Raw genomic sequence first — 14,792 nt, 5'->3', positions numbered from 1 at the left:
CGTAATAAAGCCCAAACGACACGTTGAGGCTGTACAAACAAATAACTCGCACTGTATGCATGAGCAAGAAACTAGGCTATCAAATGAATTTAGGTAAGTATAATATCTTGCGTGCAATGATAAGCTCTTGATGCAATTAGGTTTTGAACGTGCAGCAATTTATTAATGTACTTGATACGTACTGTTAAAAAAAAATCGAAGAAGTAATTCCATTTTCAGTGTTTCCTGTGTTTCGTCCAATCAATAGCGCTCTCTTCCTAATGGGCTATAAACTCTACGACTGTGACTCACACATCGAGTCCCCTTGAAGCTGGGAGATACACCAGATCCACATCTGCTCTCCTTTCTGCCCGTCTCCGCTTCTGTGAAACTACCTTTGCACAACCTGTAAGTATGCAGGCTTTTACTACCGAGCGAAAATGTATAACCTGCTCCTCTCAGATAAAGATGGCATGGATTAATGTGCGAACTATTGTCATAATGTTTTGCCCTAATACTTGCATTTTCTTCTTTAACTTTTACGTGTCTGATTTCCCAGATAGCGCACATCTGGAAGCCTAAGGAAATCATTAAGTACAGCAACTTCTGTCTGAATAAACAAGCTCTTACTCTCAAGTTTCCTTCGTTGTAAGTAGCTGTAGTACGTGTTTTGTGCAGAAAGTTTCCACCGACATCCAGATGTGAAGTCGCCCTCGTTTTCGTTTTGCTGGCTTGCATGGACCTTACACTAAAATACGCAGTCCAGATTGAGTACGGGTAGACATGTTCATGAATGGACACCGCAACGGCGACAAAGTGAGCTTGTTTTGCGCTTGTTGCAGCTAAATTCGGTGAAAAACACATTTCACTTTGCAGCCGTACCCAGTCGCTATAAATCGCAATACTGATGTTTGAAACTGAACTCTGCATTTCCTAGATTGCCTTCGTGTCTGATCACACTCGTTTTCTTTTTGTTGCTGTGAATTAAAGTGTAGCAAAAATTACTAAATGCTTACCACTGTCAGGGTCTGGCAGTGGACCTATGAATGAAATTCATGACAAATAAAGCAATATGGAGGATGAAGTTTTCAGATGTTAAAAACGATGCGTCATAATACCAGTTTACAATCGAGAGTCCTGTGTTGACCCTCTTTGCTTTCAGGATTACCAAGGCGTGTCGTTTAATGTCAACAAATGGTCCCAAATGGACGGGATTAATGCTCTCTGTACAGCATAAAAGGCGTGTGTAAACAATATTTACGTTTTCGTATGACTGATTTAGCTCCTGTATGACAATATCTTAACTGAAGTTACAGTGCAGTAATTTAAAATTTTTCACAACCATTTTACTCCATGAAATAATTCTAAACTATATTGTTTATTTTTCCTGATCGTCAATTCATTTTATCTCAATATTAGTATGTTCAATTAACATCAGCCCACTTATCTGTATCTGTTAGGCATGTCATAAATGTCACTAATATGTAATGCAATAACCCGGACAGTTTCCTCTTCAGACATGAAAGGCAAAGCGATAAGAATTGACAGTGAGTGTTATGTAAGAGAGGGAAGTTGTGTGCCTGTCAGGGAGGTTGTGAAGCACACCTGTTCCGTTGTGGCATAACAGAAGACCCTGCAAGTTCTGCAGACTCAGTCAGGTGAGCATGCTTAGCTCTTGGGGCGACAGAATAGATTTGATTTAAACAGAGGAACCAAAGAGGGAAACCCCTGGGAGAAACGGCTTGTGGACTGGGCTGCAAAAGGCGAATTCTGAGCGTGAGGTGGAAGTTCATTTTGCACTGCATGGAGCACTGCAATCAGTTCCACAGCGCCTTGTGTGCTCTGTCGATGCAAATCGCTGTGCTGGAGGGAGATGCAAACATGCAAACAGCGGCCATAGATGTAGTTTATAGCGGTGGTTTGCATGGATTTATGGGTAGGAATGCAAAGCAGTGCGGGTGTATTGGATGAATCAGTACAGACTGGTCAGAGCTGCACAAAGTGCCACACACCGTTAATTAATTACTTAATTTGCTGACCAATGTATTCGCAAGTGGTCACAGTGAAAAGTCTGGGAACAGTGCTCTTCCCTGGGGAATTTGTGGGTTAAAAAAAAAAAAAAGGAAGCGGGTGAATGAGCCAAGAGGGTTTATTTGAATTTGCAAGAAATTGCTGTGGCAGATGTGTTATCAGTAGGCTGCTGTCTCTCTGTGTGTAATTGGCTATAGCCTGCAGAGCCAACACTTGTGGTCTCTCTAAGTTTATTCGTGCCTGCAGTCAGGATGCCTGAAAGAGGCTGCTGTTTTATTTCATATTTTTGGTTCCTGAATCTCCAGTGCTGAAGACCTAAAGTCTGATCTTTAAGGTTTTTTTCTTGTAGGAAAAGCCTCTGATGACATGGTGACACTGATCAAAAGAACAAGGATAATCTTCAGTGTAAATGCAGAGTGTCACTTGCTTTTCATATCTGTGCGAGCAATGACCACTTGCTGTTAATCATTACAGAAGGAGACGTAGCTAGTTTACACATGAGGGTATTTTTATTCTTTTACGGTGGGAGCTCAGCTCAAAGGTGACTTTTATTTATGCATGGTTTCGTGACTTTTATTTATGCATGGTTTCGATATCGCCTATGATAAAATGTAGGGCGTATTTAATTCTTGATAACCTGGATATAGTTCACATGATTGTTAGTCAGCCTTTGGGACTTCAAAGCCTGTCCCACGCTCAGTCCTGCTTGTTCTCTTTGTGGTTCTAAACTCGGTGTCATTTTGAGGAAATGCCTGTTTGAGAGCAATGAGATTTGCATTGTGGACTGGCTTGAATTTTGTGCTTCCCCCTCTGGTTGAGGCCCGCTCTGAGGCACTGTGCGATTTCTGTGTTGGCTTTAGAATCTCACATGACTGGAATGAGTCATGAAATCTTCAACACAATTGTGCCGTACTCTGGTTTGTGCTGGAAATGCCCAGCAGGGCACAGAGCTAATCCACGTTTTCCCACTAACTATATGGAAACATTTTCCAGTCGTAGCCAGGCGTGTGGTCTGAACCAGATGGAAACCCTGTTACTGTGAAGTTGGGATCCTCCTCAGCTCTGCCCTGTCTTGTCCACAGGCCATGGTGTCCCACAAGGAATTCGAGAATGCCGGAAAGGAGCCCGGGCTAAAGATCTGGAGAATCGAGAACATGGATCTGAAACCCGTACCCAAGCCTCTGTATGGGGACTTCTACACCGGCGACGCCTACGTCCTGCTCTACACCACCCCCGCCCCATCTCACTATATCCACATGTGGCTGGGTGAGCAACCTCCTCCGCTAACAGGCCCCGCCGAGAACCAGCGCCTTGAAAGCTGTCATGTTGAGAGGTTTAGAATCCGAACCACAAACAGCCTTTATACAGCGATGCATTTTGCCATTTGTTACAATAATGTTACTTGTTACATATGTGGGGGAAAAAACATCTTCATAAATACTCTTGCATACAACAGCACAGATGTAATGGGTGAAAAACTGGGAAAACCAATGTTACCCTATCAGGCATATAGGAAGAGCTTCAGTTCAGTGACCCGTCAGGAGTCCAGAAAGTTTGGATCAGGGTGGCATTTAGTGCCCAGGCTCCTCGGACACAGCAAGGCTGAAACTTGTGAAAACAGAAACACAGAACGGAACCTAATTCCCCGATGTTCCACAGACGTCAGCCATCTTGTCTGAGCTCATATGGGAAAATGTCAGTCCTCAGATGATTAGTTTAACCAGCCTATTGTCTTTTGTGATGACTGCTGTGGAAAAGCCATAATCCAGCTATTCTGCATGTATGAGCCTGCCTCTGTCACCTAGGCGTAACAGACCGCAATAGGTCTGCTTGGTTCAGACTTGTTCATGCAGCACTCCACCCAACCTATGATGCACCACGTCTCTGGCATGTTTTACATTTGTAGCAAAAAGTAGTCAATGATCAGTGAGCATTTCTCTCCACGGTTTGACCACGTTTGAGGCTTGGAACTGTGTCTGTTGTTTTGATTGACTGTTTTGAGTGACCGTTTTCCCTAGCTAAGCTTGAAGCATGTCATCATATCCCCTATTGCCTGCTTGCCAAAGCTAAGCCTTTGTTTGTATGGTCATATCTGATAAAGACCTCAATCAGAAGATGAGGGTCTGCAGGTCTGGTCAGATTCAATAATGACCACTCTCCAAAGCTGACCATCTGTATGTGTAGTCATATCTGAAAAAGTCAATGCTGTCAAAAGCCAGGATTGTGACATGAACGTAGGGTTGGGCAGGGCCGGGTTGGTGTCGTCCCTGGCTGGATGAAGGAGAGGTCCACCACCCTGACCAGGTCTCCTCCTCGTCTCCCAGGAGACGAGTGCTCTCAGGACGAAAGCGGGGCAGCCGCGATCTTCGCCACCCAGCTGGATGACTACCTGGGGGGCGGGCCCGTGCAGTTCCGCGAGGTGCAGAACAATGAGTCGCTCACCTTTCTGGGGTACTTCAAATCCGGCATCAAGTACAAGGTGAGCTTTCGTCGCAGCTGTCCCAGGTTCAGGCACTCACGCTGTACTCTTTTTCTGAAACTGTAATAAAGTTTAAGGGTGTTTTTCGGTCTCTCTTTAAAAAGTGCTGCACTTATTGCCTTATTTTATTAGTCTGAAATGTATGCTTTTGTGTATTAAGATCTACACTAAACAGCAGAAAAATGCAGTTGGTGTTAGCGTGAAAGAAGGAACATGAACAAAAGAAAGCTTCATTGTATCATAGTTCACATACTATATTGTGCAGTGGTTTCATTATTATTTTTCTGAGAATTCTCTGACGGTCTGATTTTGTTTCCCACCATCCCACTGATGTTGATGGTGTGGGGACACTGGCTGACACAAAGATTCCTTGTTCCGTTCACGTAGCCCCCTTGATCTCACTTCTCCTTCTCCTTTTGTGCCGTTGAATTATTTCAGCTTTTGAGTCTGTGACCCTAATCTGTCTAATCACTGCCTTCTGGCTTCTAATTCTGCACTGAATAAAGTACAAAATATAGTCTCAAAGAAGCAGCTGCAAGTCCAGATGCAAGTTCAAAATGAGAAGCAGTATGAGCTGTAAGCAAAGACAAAACGGTTTAGATCTATATTCGTTTATTCATATCTGTATCATAGTTATCTTTACTATATACTATTACTATAATATATATATATATATATTTGATTATTATGTGTAAGAATATTATATTTAATCTTATCTATATCCAATTTATCTTTATAAGGCTGAAGTCTGCATGCATCCGTCACTTCTGTTTTTAAGAGTAACATACTTCCTGTTTTCGGATGTTATCAAAGCCGATTGATAGGTTCAGTATGTTCAAACTGACAGAAATCTACCAACTGGGACACCTAGTGTTTCAGAAGTAGCCACAGTGAGGAATGGGTTATATGGTGGCGTCCAAAGGGTTATGCTTGTACTGTCAAATTGCGAAAAACCAGCCCCCTAAATGAAACCTTAATTCGTTGCCTGGTTTACACAATTAAATGAAAGCGGTCCAATGTGCTGGTGGTGGCACTGATTCTTCACTTTAAAAGAGTAGACTATCTGGCATCCCCTTAACCTTTCCTGGCTTCTGAAATGTGGAGCTTTGCTGTTCCTACTCTGATTGCCATCTGTTTCATGTTTATGACGGCATTCTAATATGTTTCAAACTCGGTTTACATCAAACTCATTGTTTGGGAGGCCTATGTGCCATTTTGAAACTGAGTCTCATTTGTGTCTATAGAGATGCTGCTCTTTTTTATTATTTGAAAGCCGCAGTGTCCCAGAAAAGGAGGCCATGTGAAACCTATTACTTTTGTAGTGCTCATTACTTTTCAGTCATGCAACATTCTTTCCACAAAACCATTGTGTAGCCATGGAAAACTTGCTTACCGTCTTAAAGAGAATGGCAAACTAATTGCGGAGAGTTGGATCTGTTTCCAATTCTGAAACAAATCTCATGTAGCTACACACACTCCAGATGGCAACAGTATGCTGTGGTTCGAGGGTAGGAAGAGTTTTGTATGTAGGAAAGCAATGGATTTGGATTTATATAGATTTATTTACACACACACACACACACACAAAACCCAATAGCCATCACTCATCTTGTTTAAATGGGGGGCTTTAGATTTAGCTGACAGCTAATCAGCATTTGTGAAAGGTCCCATTAATTTCTCTGCTGTGTAGATACACAGAGCCATGGGTGTACATGCGAGATAAGACTCACTAGAACCAGATACGGCCACCGTGTTGGGAGTGGGTCAAATACAATAAAGCTATATTTAGAAAAGCAGTTTAGCTGACAACGGGGTACACCGGTTTAAACCACACCCAACCAACAACAAGTGGATGCAGCTCCCTAGTGCGTTTGATGTATCCACGCCATTAGCAGTTGCTAGGAACTGCTGTTCCTGCCATCATGTTGCCAAAACATGCTTTTTCTTCCCTACGGAGACCATGACATGGCCTAACATGTCACCTGCCCCACCCACCTCCTCTTCCTCAGCAAGGGGGCGTGGCCTCCGGCTTCCAGCACGTGGTGACCAATGACATGAGCGTGAAGCGTCTGCTGCACATCAAGGGCCGGCGTGCCATCCGAGCCACCGAGGTGGGCCTCTCCTGGAACAGCTTCAACACCGGCGACTGCTTCATCGTGGACCTGGGCAAGGTGAGAGCCCACCCGGGGAGGGCGTGGAACATAGCGGGGGGGCCTGGGATCATTGCATTGTATTACATTATTGCCAATTAGGAGATGCTCTTATCCAGAGCGACTTACATAGGTTACAATTTTATTTTAAATGTTATCCATTTATACAGCTGGATATTTGCTGAGGCAATTCTAGGTAGCATGCAGTTGGTCACCTGCAGAACACCTGGGGGCATATGTGGGAAAAATGTGGACAGATTTCACATTGGGTTTATTGTACATCTCACAGGATAGCTTCCAGGTGTCCACAGATGCGGTGTTTATGTGCTGTTTTTTTCCCTCCCAGGACATCTACCAGTGGTGCGGGAGCGAGTGCAACCGCTTTGAGCGGCTGAAAGCCTCGCAGGTGGCCATTGACATCCGTGACAACGAGCGGAATGGGCGAGCCAAGCTGCACATGGTGGAGGACGGGGCGGAACCAAAGGAGCTCCTCGACGTGAGTGGGCGTGGCCTCCTCCCACCACGGCAACCTCCTTTGCCCTCTTCTTGCGGGGAGAGGGGGACACAAAGGCCCTCTGTGTACTGAGCGGTGGGGAACGGGGGCGCAGCGCGGGCGGGCCGGGTGGCGCTAATTAGAGTCAGATTCTCTCTCTTCGTTAGTCTCCTCGTTTGCACTAATGAGAGACCGGGGGGGGCCTCGTTCTGCACGGCCGACTCGGGTGCTTTGTTTATTGGTATGTTGGAAGGCGGTTTGCCAAGAATGGAAAAAGACAAACCCCACTGCCACTTCACATCTGAATGGAGTTTGTTAGGCATAAACAGGGCTTTTGGTACCCATGTGAAATGCATTCCTTTGCTTATTTTTAGGCCCTGGGACCCAGGCCGAACATCCCCCCGGGCTCCCCTGATGATGATACCGTGGACTCCTCCAATAAGAAGAAGGCATCTCTTTACATGGTAACTTGCCCCTTCCTTGCACCACTGCAACGGCCTCGTCTCTTAGTGAATACATGAAATCTACGTGCTCACATCTCTTCTGAGCAGAGACTGTGGTCTTTCTGCACACAGAAACACAGAGATACGACTTGCCGCTTCCCTTTTTACTGTAGGTTACTCCACTATCTTGCACAGGAAAATTACCCCACTGTGACCAAGTGAACAAATATTTTTATAGCCTGCTCTGCTGTTAGGGAGGAAAATTAACACTATCCACAGTGTCTGTGTCTGTCTTCATTGAGGGAGAGCTGTCTCCATGCAAATTAAAGAGATAGTTCAATCCACTGCAAAGCTCAAGCTGTATTAAACAGTCTTACAAATTAAGAGAAGTATTTACACTATGGCTGAACTCTGTGCTCTAAATTAAACCAGTGCTCGAGTGTCTCTCTCCTAAGCTGCCCTGGTCCCATAGTATGGAGGCGCGGGGGAACTTTAATCTCGCTCTCTGCTTGTTCTGATGTAGATTTCTGATGCCTCTGGCTCTATGAAGTCCTCCCTGGTGGCCCAGTCCAGCCCCTTCAAACAGGAGATGCTCGAACCCGGGGAGTGCTACATCCTGGACAACGGGGTGGACCACAAAATCTTCCTGTGGAAAGGTATGATCGGAAGGCGGTTACTGTGGAATTTCCTCTCGAAACACTGAAGAGAAGGAAATTCCAGTTTTAAAGGCACCTTGAAGACACGCCTGTTTAACTTGCTTTTAATGCATCATCACCCTGTTCTGAACTGTTGTTAATCATTTTGCATACCACCTTTATTTTTCTAGTCTTACTACTGGCTGTGATTCTGGTTTCATTGCGTTCCTCTTATTTTCCCATGCTGTGGTCTCTGTTACACATTTCTATTTTTATGGTTTGTTTACTCTTACTGATACTCCGCCCTCCTGCCCGCTGTCTGTAACGAGCCCTGAGCCCGAGACAAGGGAGACATCAGTAAGAGGTGCCACTTGGCCCAGCTCCTTTGTGATGAGCCTGTACAGATCCGGTCCCCTCTTCTTCCCAGGACCATCTGCCAATACCGCTGAGCGAAAAGCGGCCATGAAGACAGCGGAACAGTTCATCAAGGAGAAGAACTACTCCAAGATGACACAGGTTGAGTTCAGCTGTTTCAGATCACGTGCATGTGTTCACGTTTAGCATGACCGGGATATGTTCACATTACATGCAACCCTGGATTGGAGCATCTGATAAATTATGGTGGTTATGATGATGGTGATAATGCTGATTAATGATGATCATAATAACAATAACAATAATAACTATTATTATTATTACAAATGTTATTAACTGCTATAAACGTTATTACAATTTATATTATTGTTATTGTTATTATCATCATCGTAATCCTACCTCGTGTTTGTTTTTCGCTCTTGTGGGCATTATTTTTTTCCCCTTTGTGACCCATTTTGGCATCGGCTGTCCCTCTCACCACAACATCCTGTGCACTCACACATCCACAATGACTGTTTCTCACATGGAAAGTCCCACATTTCACCAGGGGAGTGGTTTTACTAAACTCCAGTGCTTATTTCTAAAACACAGGAAATTGTGTTCCGAGACCGTCCTTGCACCATTCAGAGATTGCGTAATTATGATTCCCATGAGACTGTATTTCGTGCTTGGGTCACTCTCCCCAGTGATGACACCTGTCATCCCACTTCTCACGCGTCACCTGAGGCTGAACCTTTATCGAGACTGTGTGTTTGTGCCGGCTATAGATCCAGGTGTTGCCAGCAGGGGGCGAGACCACACTCTTCAAGCAGTTCTTCTCCAACTGGAAGGACAAGGACCAGACCGTGGGCCCCAGCAAGGCCTACACCATCGGCCGCATCGCCCGCGTGGAGCAGATCCCCTTCGACGCCTCCAGCCTGCACTCCAACAAGGCCATGGCCGCCCAGCACGGCATGGTGGACGACGGCTCGGGCAAGGTCCAGGTAAGCGACCCAGAGAACCTGATGCAAACCAAGATGTCTGACTCTGACTCCTGTAGAATCCTGTGAAAATGCAGCGAACTCCCGCCGCGCTATAAGACCTCGTTGATCACAGCTCCCAGGGCAAAGCGGACGGTTTAACCAGCACAGCCTGTGGTCTGTGATTCCTGTCGCCTTGCAGTGAATGCAGACTAAACCGATGCTAAGAGGCTTATGGAAGCTTAGCGGTTTATGCTGACTAACCCCTGGTTTTAAAGCTTACAGATACACAAGAGAATATATGCGGTGATAGCTATGATGAGTATTGTAAATGAGTGCAAGAGGTTGAAGCAGTGTGTGCAATAGTTTGGTTGCAGTTTGTGAGTGACACAACCACTGTGTAAACTAGCCTGTAAGTATCCTAATGGCTTATGATGGAATATGTTGTTGGTAGATTTGGCGTGTTGAAGGGGGAGAGAGAGTTCCAGTGGACCCCTCTAGCTATGGCCAGTTCTATGGGGGAGACTGTTACCTCATCCTGTACAGCTACGGACAGGGAGGCAGGGAGAGGCACATCATCTACACCTGGTGAGTATGCAAGAAGTGGCCACAAGGGGGCAGTATGGGCAGAACACATATGCAAAATGTGTTGTTTGTTGACTGATGCACTGTGATTCTTTATCGTGTAGAATATGTCCTGAAGTAGTAATCCAATATCAGAGAACTCAGTCTCTGTCAGGACTTCAAACTTTTTTTCTTTTAAATTAAACTGATCCAAAATCGTTGCTTGGATCCATGTATATGTGGCCGCGGTGTGGCGTAGCGGTAATGAGCAGGGCTCGTAACAGAAAGGTTGCTGATTTGATTCCCTGCTGGGGCACTGCTGTTGTATCCTTGAGCAAGTTACTTAACCCAAAAGTGCCTCGGTAAATATCCAGTTGTATAAACTGATGATACGTAACAATTGTAACCTATGGATAAGAGCATGTGCTAAATGACAATAACGTGATGCTTATTAACACTGACAGTACAGGGTCAGGCATATATTGCAGTCACTCTGCACGGCACTGTAGCAGTACGCTGTGCTGTCCCATTCAGAGGTGTGATGCATGTTGTGATGTGCTGTGTTTTAGGCAGGGGCTGAAGAGTACCCAGGATGAGCTGGCTGCATCCGCTTTCCTCACCGTCAAGCTGGACGACTCCATGGGGGGGTCTCCAGTCCAGGTTAGCGTGACCCTGACAGCTGTCCCAGGATATTGCTGCCCTCCCTCCCCTACACTCTAGTCTGTGTTGAGACCATGGGTTAGAAATATCAAGCCGAGGCTGTGATATGATGTTTTCTCTTCATTATAGGAGTGGCATGGAGATGTTCATTTATGTATCGATTGTCACAAAAACTTGCTGAACGGAGGTATTCTTGGCAATTGGAATTGAAGCTTCACAGAGTGACCAGTAGAGGGCTCTATCAGTTAGTTATCAGAATATAAGCTGATGAGGGACCAGAGCATTGCATTGAATAAGAGAAATTTTTCATTAAATGTCTGACTTGAATTTTTAGTTTAGTAATTTGCCCGTATGGAGACTGAAGCATAGGCTCATGCTGTCACAGCTTAAGCCATTTTCATTTATGGTTTACAGCTGGGCCACAAAAAGATGACCATTTATTGGAGGTCCATTATCCCCCTCCGTATCTTTAATTTTGATTGCCAGTCAAAGAAGATCTGAGCAATGAGCCAGAAAGGCCTTGCCATTCTATACCTGAGGTTCCACCCCATAAACATATATAGGCACAGAATCTAACCACAAGGCCAGTGGAGAGAGCAGAAAGTCATTGAATGTTGCTGCCCCCTGCTGGCTGGAGGCTGCAGTCTCAGGTGTGATGTCGCCCCCCCCGCAGGTGCGTGTGACACAGGGCCAGGAGCCGCCCCACCTGATGAGCCTGTTCAAGGGCAAGCCCATGATCATCCACAGCGGCGGGACGTCCCGTAAGGGGGGCCAGACGCAGGCCGGCAGCACCCGCCTCTTCCACATCCGTCAGAGCTCCACCCGCGCCACCCGCGCCGTGGAGGTGGGTCCGCTAACCCCGCCCCCGAGGGCGGTGACCTAATATTACTGTCAATCACATGACACTGCAAGCCCACAATACTACATCATTTGGGGTTGTTGTGGTATGATAGTGTGTTATTGCAGCTGACACAGTGTGTAAAACAAAGGTTATAAGATGCTAATGCAAAAGATGAGTGGGTGATGTAGACCTGAAGGGACTTGACTTGAAGAGGAAAAAGGTCAATATTGATGGATAGATGGATGAATGAATGAATGAATATGAAACTGATGTGGATTAAACCATAAAGCCCTTTTGTCATTTCTGTCACCAGGCAGGTGATTTGTCATTATTTAACACCTTTTCAGTTTATTTCAAGCTGTTAGAAACAATAGGGGCAGTGGGACTGAAAGGTCACCAGTTTTCTAAAAAAGAGAAAAGAATAACTTCCAAGGGGTGTGGCACAGAACTGCTCTGTCTTGTTTATTATCTATTAAATCTCTCAAATGTACCTACAATTACAAAAGTTATCAGCTTTTTCCCTTCATAGCTGAAATAAGTACAGCATTTTTTGAAAGTATCAAAGAAGTTGTATTTTCTTGAACTGGCAATTGAAATGTCCACCCAGGCATTGAAGATGAGCGGGAACGCTAATGTGGCTAATATTAGCATAACAAGGCCAAAGTCTGAGAACTAACCCCCCTCCCCCTCCCTCTCCTCCAGGTGGACCCTTCTGCTTCCTGCCTGAACACCAATGACGTGTTCGTGCTGAAGACCCCCAGCTCCACATTCGTGTGGCGCGGCGTGGGGGCCAGTGAGGAGGAGATTGCCGCGGCCAAATACGTGGTCAGCTTCCTGGGAGGAAGTGCCACCGATGTGTCGGAGGGCAAGGAGCCAGGTGAGTCTCCACGCGTCTTCACACACAGGCCCGGCGTTACAGGGATGCTTAGGGGTGCATTGCACCCAGAGTTGTCTCCCCATATCCCCATGTCTACATAGTATTCATTACGTTTTTTTAAGATGTGACTTTTTGCGTAAACACTGTAGTGACACACGTTGCCCACCAACAGCTGAGTTCTGGTCCGCTCTGGGTGGGAAGAAAGAGTACCAGACCTCCAAGAGTTTGCAGAAGACAGTCAAGCCCCCTCGCCTGTTCGGCTGCTCCAACAAGACTGGCCGGCTTATTGTAAGTGCAGGGAATTCTTCAGCTGGAATGCAGCAAGAAAATTCTCAGCAAAGCGGTTATTGTTGTCATTTAAGTTCTGAGCTCAACCTTTTTCTCTCTGTCTCTCCTCCCTCCTCCTCCCTTTTCCTCTGCTGTGCCTTCATCTGTTCACTGTCTTTCTCTCCCTCCCTTTCTCCAACGTGCTCTCCTCTCCCCCATTTTTTCTCTCTCCCTCTCCCCCTGCTTCTCTCATTCTCCTACCCCCGCCCCCCTCCCCTCCTCATAGGCGGAGGAGGTTCCTGGTGACTTCACTCAGGCTGATCTGGCCACCGATGACGTCATGTTGCTGGACACCTGGGACCAGGTGAGCTGATGTCACTAACATCTGCTTGCCCTGCCATCTCCTCCATCATACATCTAATGACAGTTGGAATGTCCCGTTCGCTACCAAAGGAAAAAAAAAAAACACCTCCAGTAGTTGAAAGGAAATGATCAACCCCTCCAGTTAATTCCTACATTTAATGATTATAAACCCCCACAATCTCTGCACCTGCAAAGATGATGTTCTCACAGCTTCCTCCTTTTTTCCCCAGATCTTCCTCTGGATTGGCAATGAAGCCAATGAGGTAGAGAGAACAGGATCTCCCAAAATAGGTAAGGGAGTTTGGGGTGAAAAATCTGTCACTCTCAATTTACTGAATTATCTTCTTTGGCAAGTGGTCACCTTTAATGGTTTTGGAAACTGACTGAATAGTACCATTAATAATAAGTGCCATTAATTTTACTGTTATTGATGTTGTTGGTGGAAGCTATGAACTGCCCTTCTAGTTTAAAACAAGCTAATGAGCAACATGCAATTATTAGAGTAAAACATCATGAGTCATTTGAAAGGAGTGACACATGTATGGCATCAGATGAGGTCTAAAAGGATCAGAGGAACAGCAGGGGAAATGAAGGACTGTTGTTAGGGGTCATGATTTTGCAGTTCAGCACTTCCACATCTTCTCTTCTCAGCCAAAGAGTACGTGGAATCTGACCCATCCGGGCGCCGGGGCGTGCCCATAGCCACCATCAAGCAAGGGTGTGAACCGCCCACCTTCACCGGCTGGTTCCAGGCCTGGGACCCCAAGATGTGGGACACAGACCCCCTAGAGCGCATTCGGGCTCGCTTCTAAGTCCCCCCCCCGTTTCCACATTGTGAATGGCAGACGCACCCAACTGTGTGCAAATTCATAGCCCCCCTCTCCATGTGGGACAGAGTCCTCTGTGTGCCGCACAGAGCCTTGTACTCTGTCACCACATTTTGCACTCCGTACCATCCTGACAAAATGAAGTGCTTTAAGCTCCTAAGCTGTGGGCCACGCATACTGGCAACCACTTTTCTGGACCAATTCGTTTTTTTCATGCTCTCATTCTCACTCAGTCTCATTATACGACAGTAAGTTTGCCAGGTACTATAGCGACTTTTCTAGAAGTGTTACTCCTGTGCCAAAACTCCCGGGAGGAGGGGTCACGGGTGCTTGCCCCCTTTGCTATCTGTCTGGCAATATAAATCTGTGTTGCAAATTTTAAAATGCGTTTTTTTTCCTTCATATTTACATTTAGGTGATTTGCAGTTGGTCATCTGTTAAACGTAGGCTCGTTGTGGCATGCTGTTGTAACTCATATCGCATTGATGTAAACTGCTGTGTCCATATTTGCTGATTGACATTCATGTCAGTTTGTTTTTTACTTTATTTTTAATGCCTTTGCAATGTAACAGTGCTTAGTTTTAATAAAGGTACAGCAATTTTAAAGGAGTTTGTTTTCATTCCATTAATGTGTAATATGGCAGTATTTGTCTTTAAAACTGAACGAGCATGCTTTTTTACCCTTTGAAAAAGACATTAATGGGCATTTGAACAATACAACTATCCTAATAAATTTTCCTTTATGGAATTCATTCACAATAACCACACTCAGACATATAAGGGCTTGAAATGGTGAAAGTGGAGGCGTTCGCAAACAGCTGAGGAAAAAGAGGACTGCAGAACTGAAGC

At 45.5% G+C, this 14,792-nt stretch overlaps 1 protein-coding gene across 2 annotated transcripts; it reads left to right on the top strand.

Moving 5' to 3' along the window:
- Positions 1 to 285: 285 nt before the first annotated feature.
- Positions 286 to 14,534, top strand: scinlb (scinderin like b). Of its 2 annotated transcripts, none has more exons than XM_036554171.1 (17): positions 286 to 387; positions 3,093 to 3,276; positions 4,335 to 4,489; positions 6,499 to 6,660; positions 6,986 to 7,135; positions 7,507 to 7,596; positions 8,099 to 8,231; positions 8,638 to 8,726; positions 9,353 to 9,568; positions 9,999 to 10,132; positions 10,678 to 10,768; positions 11,442 to 11,612; positions 12,312 to 12,486; positions 12,659 to 12,774; positions 13,040 to 13,117; positions 13,347 to 13,407; positions 13,768 to 14,534. In XM_036554171.1, exons 2-17 carry the CDS (start codon positions 3,096 to 3,098, stop codon positions 13,926 to 13,928), a joined length of 2,163 nt encoding a protein of 720 aa, XP_036410064.1. In that variant the 5' UTR covers positions 286 to 387; positions 3,093 to 3,095; the 3' UTR covers positions 13,929 to 14,534. The 2 variants fall into 2 exon arrangements, with proteins under 2 accessions (XP_036410064.1, XP_036410065.1); XM_036554172.1 differs by lacking the exon at positions 286 to 387 and adding an exon at positions 1,560 to 1,637.
- The last annotated feature ends 258 nt before the right edge of the window (positions 14,535 to 14,792 follow it).

Source organism: Megalops cyprinoides, chromosome 20 (assembly GCF_013368585.1).
Source record: "Megalops cyprinoides isolate fMegCyp1 chromosome 20, fMegCyp1.pri, whole genome shotgun sequence".
Taxonomy (NCBI): Eukaryota; Metazoa; Chordata; class Actinopteri; order Elopiformes; family Megalopidae; genus Megalops; species Megalops cyprinoides.
The sequence above is the reverse complement of the archived record's forward strand: the minus strand, read 5'-3'. Positions and strand labels throughout refer to the sequence as shown.